Source organism: Anarrhichthys ocellatus, unplaced genomic scaffold, assembly GCF_004355925.1.
Source record: "Anarrhichthys ocellatus isolate YVR2014 unplaced genomic scaffold, GSC_Weel_1.0 scaffold34, whole genome shotgun sequence".
NCBI classification, from domain to species: domain Eukaryota; kingdom Metazoa; phylum Chordata; class Actinopteri; order Perciformes; family Anarhichadidae; genus Anarrhichthys; species Anarrhichthys ocellatus.
Genome location: NW_022280064.1, coordinates 1 through 7,935, shown reverse-complemented (window position 1 = coordinate 7,935; position 7,935 = coordinate 1). Strand labels below are relative to the sequence as shown.

The 7,935-nt window shown below is 41.5% G+C and overlaps 1 protein-coding gene across 1 annotated transcript in view; it reads right to left on the bottom strand.

Moving 5' to 3' along the window:
- The window catches only part of itsn2a (intersectin 2a), a 34,014-nt gene extending 26,086 nt beyond the window's left edge, over positions 1-7,928 (bottom strand). Inside the window, exon 1 of the mRNA XM_031865943.1 lies at positions 6,999-7,928. Coding sequence (XP_031721803.1) covers positions 6,999-7,032 — 34 coding nt within the window. The 5' untranslated portion in view covers positions 7,033-7,928. The remainder of the gene's footprint in view (positions 1-6,998) is intronic.
- Positions 7,929-7,935: the final 7 nt, after the last annotated feature.

Sequence of the window (7,935 nt, the reverse complement as noted above, 5' to 3'; positions counted from 1 at the left end):
CGAGATGCATCCGACACACACGCAAACATACACAAACCTCCTCCGAGGCATTTCCCATAGAGGCCCTTAAGAAGCGGCAACTACTGTTCTATGATCAAAGGCTGTGAAACAAGAGGATTAACACACACACACACACACACACACACACACACACACACACTTTTGAGCAAATCTGTCCACACACCGAGGACAAAAGCGATGCATAACATCCAAGAGTGAGCACAACAGAAACAGAGGCAGTTCCCCATGCAAAACATACGCAAGAATAGCTCATGATTCGCATTAAATTAATTAAAGACATAGAAATGCCTGTAATTTCTTGGGCGAAATGTCACGGGATCAGAGACGGGGTTCAGTTTTAAGTCTGATCCTTCACTCCAGCACCAGATCAATATCCTATTTGCCCGATCTCAGAGTCCAGTTTACGGCTGACAGTAGGGACAAGCAGTCAAGCAAACATCCAAACATCCCGAGAGACTGACGCAAACGCACCTTCCAGTCTCGACAGGAAGATAACCAGAGAGAACGATTAAAGTTTAAAGAAGTGGCACGACACAACTGCTGCTTATTGGTCAGCTCTGTCTCTCCATTTCTGGCTTTTTTTTGTTAAAGATTTTTTTAAAAGTCTGTTAAATTCWAATTTCCACCCTGACCTCTCCCCACCAAGTACATAATTGCCTCCCGCAGACGAAAATATCACATGCAAGACAAAGTGTTCTTACCATTCATGGCTGCAGGTGGAGAGCACGGGCGGAGAGGTGAGTCCTCTACTCAGCTGGCTAGCTCTCAGACATCTGCAGAGAAAGAGAGAGGGAGGAAGACGTGAGTATGTGTGTGTGTGTGTGTGTGTGTGTGTGTGTGTGTGTGTGTGTGTGTGTGTGTGTGTGCAGCGGCGTATATGTGAGGAACGCAAGCATGCGTGTGTGAGTAAGAAAGAGAATGGAAACAATATAAATGCGGGCAAGAGGGGGAATAATTTCATCCCCCGGTTAAAAATGCAAGGGAGGCACAGTGAACGGCTAACACGGCGAGGGATGACAGAGCGATAGAGGGACAGAGGAGGGGAAATAGAGAGAGAGAGAGAGAGAGAGAGAGAGAGAGAGGAGGGGGGACAAAATGACAGAGAGAGAGGAGGGAGAGGGAGGATGAGGAGAAAAGAAGGAAGACAATGCTACCGGGGAGAAGTAGGCAAGAGGACAGGCAGCTGAAGGATACAGAGGAAGGAAGAATGATGGTGGTCTGAGAAGAGAGGGAGCATCTGTCGTTGTCTGCTCTCGCATCACAGATGGCGGCTTTTTGCAAATATAAGAGTATCTTTATATCTGCAGTGGTTTTAGTGGTTTTCTTCAATTGCCACTGAGTCACAGTTTAGCACTTATTGGGAATATGTATTTGAATATAAAGATACATATTTGTCTTGACAGGAATTTAAACATTTGTCTTTTTTTCCAATACAAATATTTGTTTTATCAGGATTGGAAATATTTCTCTCATTAGGAATATACATATTTGTCTTATTAGGACTGAAACCTGCATTATTCGAAGTATAAGAATTTCTTTAATTAGGAATATGAATATTTCCTGTTTTAGTAGTATAAACATTTACATTATTAGGAATGTATGCATCTTCCTTGTTGTGAAAACACATTTGTTTTATTAGGAATATAAATATTAGTCTTTTTGGGGTGATACATATTTGTCCTAATAGGAGCATCTATATAGGAGCCTCTCATCAAGGGTATTTCTGATTAAGTTGAAAGATAAAACATGGATGTATTGAGTGCAGTTTGCATCCACTGTTGTCATCAGTGGGCATGGAGCCTGGCCCACCTGATGAGATATTCCTCTGTGGGATCTCTGGCAGAGACCCAGCAGGTAGAGGGGACAAATGAGCCCATGCAGGTAATACTCTTAAATTGGAAAATGAGCTCTGTGTGCACGGGCTTTCATTTCTCAGCGTTACGGCATGCCCTGCCACATAAAATATCCAGGTCTAGTCTATTGTTCCTCTTGCCATTTATCCTTTTCCTTTGCTATGCCGTTGTTGCCAAATCATTTTTCAGTCCAATTACTCCAGCATTACACACCCCATATTCTCGATCATTTGTGTTTCCTCCATCTTCAAATTGAAATTTATAGAGGCAGTTTCCCTCCTTTTTCATCCCAAACTGAGTTCCCCATTCCCTTAATCTAGCCACCCCTTCAATCCTGTTCTTTAGATTCTATTAGTCCCTCCACTCAGACCTAACCCTTTATTTCCTCTTGTTTCATCCATCTATCTACAAGCATATAGCTAAGGAGCAAGCTCTCTCATCAGCTGTGATTCCTGTCAGGTCGAAGCAATCTCCTCTCCGCCTCCACACTTTTTTTTTTATTTTTTTTTTACCTCACTTCACTTTCCTTTTCATTTCTGTTCCCCTACTTCTTAATCATGTCTCACTCGAACATGCATCCCCTCTTATATGACTCCCACCAAATTTATTTCATCCCTCTCCTCTCCTTCTGCTCTTGTTACACTATTGCTCCATCATCGGCTTCCCTTCTTTGCGTGTGAATTCCTGGAGGGGGAGCTGAGGTTGTTGTAGTATAAATCATTCTCTGCACATGCCGGCACTGCCAATTACTTAAGAGCAATGAACTGTGGCGTATGCCTCCGCACACACAGGCAAACAATACTGGCATTCCAAGTACAAAGAAAACAACATGACTCCATCCAGGGAAATACAAACAAAAATGTTTGGACAATACAAAAAAAGCAGTTGCTCTGAGAAAATCTTGGTAATACTAATAAATGAACACTTAAGGCTAACTGTGAGTAGCCATCTTAGTTTGTCACTGCATGATGAACTGGGATTTTAGACACAGTATCCACCCATAGCTCTTAGAAACCACTAAACTAGCTAGCATCACTAGCTAGTATCAAACTAGCTAGCATCACTAGCTAGTTTCAAACTAGCTAGCATCACTAGCTAGTTTCAAACTAGCTCGTATCACTAGCTAGTTTCAAAATGTATAAATCTTCCCAGTTCACATAATTATTAAACACAAATGTATTAAGTGTCAGGTTAGATTTGTTACATTCTACATTATCTCTTTTCCTCTGCGCTCTAAACAGGTCATATGTTTGCTTTGTCAGTTACCTCAGGCCAACCCAGAAGTTAGCATAGCCAATAAGGTTTATCCATTGGATTTTGGATTATTGCAGAAAATAATCTCTCTGGCAAACACAAGTTTATGATACTGACACGTTTTATTCAGCAAGATAATCTTCAGAAATGAACACCACTTAATTGATTTTTGAAGCGTGAATGCACTCGGCAGAAGTAAAAAGCTAACGTTAGGCTTTAAACAAACTATACATCGCATGAGCGTAAGTATGCACAACAAGGCCGTAAAGGTGGACTATTCAGTCGTTTTTTAGTCTCATTGTTATCAATCTGAAGACAGGTAGCTTCAAAATTCACGAGGGGTGTTTACTGACATATCTTATATCGTAGAACAAAACTTTTATATCTCTTAAGCTTGTGTTATCCATAGACCTTATTTTGAACGTCCAAACAAAAACCCATTGAAAAAAACAGACTTTGAGACTATAGCGAACCGAAAGTGCAGTTAGTAGGACTCATTCCTGCAACACTTACACCTGGCTGTCTTGGTGTCCAGTGTTATTAAATATGAATGTTTATGTAAAATAGGTTTGTGTACTGTAACCTGTTGAAAGAAATAATTCGAGGGGGCTAAAATGAAGCTGCGTTACAGTAGTAACTCACCGTGCGTTATGTATTAAAGCTTCACAGTGTTTCAACTGACATGAGGCAAAGTAGATAATACCAGAATAATCATTACTAGGTAAAACATTCATTTATAAAACTACAAAAGCATTCTCTTAATGGGCCCCTGAGCTATGTGGGTGTATGTCTGTGTAAATACTGTATGTGTGCGCCTTAAACTCGCTTATGTAAACACTTTTCATGATGGTATTTAGCAGACTCCCATCCGTCCTCACACACACACAAACACTTTGGTACCCTGAGGTGTGTGTGGTTTAAAACAAGATATTATCTATCGCCTATTGGCCCTATTAGAAAGCCGTCTCTGTTCAAACGGGACACATCCTGGATTAAAGCAACACAGAATCAACACGAGGCTCAGAGGACACCCTCTACATCAACACTGACAGCACCTTCAGAGGCTCACGAATTGATGTCTCCATCTGTCATCCCTAAATACCCGTGAGCACTTTAGAAATGTGTGCATTTAAAAAAAAAAAAACCTGATTTACCTTTTGGCTCAGTCCGTGTTGATGTGACTGATGTTACGTTACAGAGACATATCACGTTATCTCACAGTGATGATTTAAATGTCGCTTCAAGTCTCGTCCATTTCCTGGCAAAGGTCTTAAAGAAACCTTACAAACGACGACAAAAAAACCCTGGTCTGTTCAAAACAAACTAATCCCTGTGTTCATGTAATGTAACTTGGCCTGTGATTATTGACACGTTTTGTTTTTTGGAAGGGTGGAAGGATATACAGCAACATTTCTTGAATATGTTTTCATAAAGACACCATCTCATCCATGCTTTCATTTACAAAACTAGTCTTGACCCAAGACCCACTGACTTTTTCTGCAGCTTAAAACCCGGGTATCGCATGACAGAAGTTCCATGCTTTGACTACGTGATTAAGGCTTGATTAACTATTGGCCAAGGGATATTTGGGGCCACAGACTCACAGGGGTACACTGCATGTCAAGTGGTTAGTTAATATTGAAGAACAGCTTGTAAAGAGTCCCTGCGTCTAGTATTATGATCTTTTATTATCAAGAAAGGCTGCGGCCTCGGCAGTAACAGGAGTACTGTGTGCACGGAGACCTTGAATGCGACAGGGAACATACACAGTGTTTGGGGGGGGGGTGACCAATAGGGATCCACACCAAAATGTCTGCCCTGTAGGCCTCCTGACAGGTTAATCTGGTCATGCACGTGATGGCAACTGAATCAAACAAACATTGGGTTAAAATGATTGTGTCAACATCAAACACTAAGGCCTGTAACACTAAGTATTATGCTTCTTGTGTGGGCACATGTCAGAATTGATGGTATATTGACGTTTAAAAATTCTAGCACTTGAAAAGTTTTTCATTTGGGGGAACAGCGTGAGTCAACTTTAAAAAGGGCCAGGCGTTTGCTGATCCACTGCACTGAGGGAGGGAAAAATGAGTCAAAGAACCTTTGACTCTGCCCTGAAATGCTGATTGACACCTGTGTGCGGCGCACTGGAGCGCTCGGATGTGCATATCAATGCGTCGGCCTGTGTGCACGAGTGTGTTCGACACACACTCCACAAACAGAGGGGGACCCTGTTCAGGCAGACACAGCCCAGGAAGCTTTGCTGAGCCCGGGGAAGAAAGAGGCCTGTGTGTGTGTGTGTGTGTGTGCTAGTATTTTCTGCCTGTTCACAAGAGCACAGAAACACACAAAGACATCCACACACACGTTCCTCTGCTGTGCTGCAGGTGAAAAATCGGGAAGTGGAAGAAATCCGTCTTATATTTATCATCCCTTTGATACATTTGTGGGTCAGCTTGAGTAATGATTCACCGAAGCCTCTTTTTTTACTTCCTTTAAACTCCCAACACTTCAAACATACACTCAACAGCATGCCCCACCTCAGCTTCTTACCTAAACAACCCTTTGGCACAAGATTTCTTCTCTCGAGTTAAAGTATAATACCAAAATGTCTTCAATAAAGCATTGGCATTCTCGCTTACTGCGTCTGTCATGTGTAACTGGACCCTGAAAGTCTGCATTTACGCTCCAACATTCAATGCAACAATGAATGTATGTACAATATGCATGTATGCTTGTGTGCATTTATGTGCATGTGTGCGTTATGCAGTGCATCTTTTCTTGGCGGGTGGATGTGCAGCGGCCCCCTGCTGGGATGAGGCCAGATGTCATTTGGGAAGTGCAGTTTAGATGGACTTTGCCACTTCAGCAAAGAAAGGTCTCCTCTTTGTGTTTCCAACCGAGAGCAGCAGAACACACACACACCCACACAAACAAACGCACGCACCCTTTAATCTCTATAATTAGTCTATGCTGCAGTGAATGAACACGAGCGCGGATGGACTGCTGCACCTGCCTCAACATCTCCTTATTGATGAATGGAAAACTGCAGTGACGTGAAACAACGCAAACGTCTGATAACATCTTTCCATTTCAAATGCTTTACAGACACTCACTCCTCTCTGGGGAGCTCCAGAGACGTCCTGGTGGACATATTATTATTATTGGGCTGGATTTTTTTGGGACACTGAATGTTTCGGGAGCATTGTGTCATTTGTCTCTGTGAATGGTAACTTTACTTCAGGGAAAAAGATGTGAATAACCTCTGGATTTATGTTTCCTGGCATGAAACAATAAAGCCAGTGTACATGGCCCATAGCATATTTGTGCCAGGTAATATGCTGTATGGATAATACATATACATAAGAAACATTCATCACACCACACTAGATATACTGTCACTGACTGACAACATTCTTGACAACATAGAGGCAATTTGCAGCCGACAGCCCTTATTTTGGTGATTTTAAAAAGATTTGTCTTGAAATGTGATTTTAGCACATCTGTTGAAATACATTCAAGCATTTATTCCGGTCTAATTGTAGCCACTGACAGGCGTTTTCAGCCATATGGAGTGTTCCTAATCTTAAAACGCAGACAAAAAGCCATCACTGAGGGTTTAGTGTAGTGACAGGTGTCAGGAATTCACATTTTTTAGGGTAGACAAAAAATGTATCACCTCAAGGCTACAGTGTTAATACGCTACACTGCCTCGGCTGTTAAAATTAGGATTATTAAAGCAGGATATCTTCCATTACCTTCTATGAAGAGGTAAAACAAACAACAAAAAGGGCAACAGCGATGGTGTCCAGTAGTGTTACATCTGTCCGGTCCCGATGAATGCATTAAAAATGATTTCTTGTCATTTACCTGTTGCGGTTGAACTGCGGTGGTGATCCGACATCCAGGCAGGAAAAATTAGCTACTGAAGAGGGAGGAACCGACCCAGCGGCCGGGGTGGGTGTGGACTGGAAATGGGCGTCTCCAGAGAGTCAAGCCCCACAGATATCAGACTTCCGGTAATGGCTTTCACAATAAAACTACTTGACCCTCATGATATGACATTTTGGTAAAAACAACAAAAACACTCAAACCACACCTTTATCAAATATACTAATTCATTTATTCACGCATATACTTTCCTGGACTCAATGCTTCTCCCCTTTTCAATGTGTTTCAGTGAGTCAAAGTCATTATCTTGTTGGATGTTTACCCCTGGAAGACATTTAAAAACAAACATTGGTGATTTCCCATTTATAGTGTTTATTTCGGATAGCTGGAGAGATGGGAAATTCTTATTTTTCATGTCTGTTGAGAGCCATTCTGTCATGTTTATCTTGCCTCGAGCATTTGAAAGGTTTCTGTACATCCTACCTCCCCTGCACACGCTTAAAAAAATAGGAGTAGACCATCGAGTGTATATCTGAGTTTGTATGCATGTGGTGGACTCAGTTTATATATTTTACTTTGCTTTATTTTAAGTGTGGAATCAAATAAACTAAATTAAAAACTGCTTTTTAAGAAAGTAATTGTTGATTAATGTCAAAGCTCAGCAGGTCACGAGGCTAAGTGTGTTGTAATGTCTGACTGACTACACTGCCACATGTGTCCACATGGCTTAATTGGATCAAACCAAAAACTTGCTGTATAGTGTCCACTTTAAAAATCCCCTTTCACTTACACTGTTGGGCACTTTAAGACTTTTACTTTTTTTTTTTCAATATTACTGTTAAACCTGTGTGTTTCATTCACACTCATTACTGAGACGAACACGAGTACTAAAAGGCCTAAAGTCAAAGTTGTACAA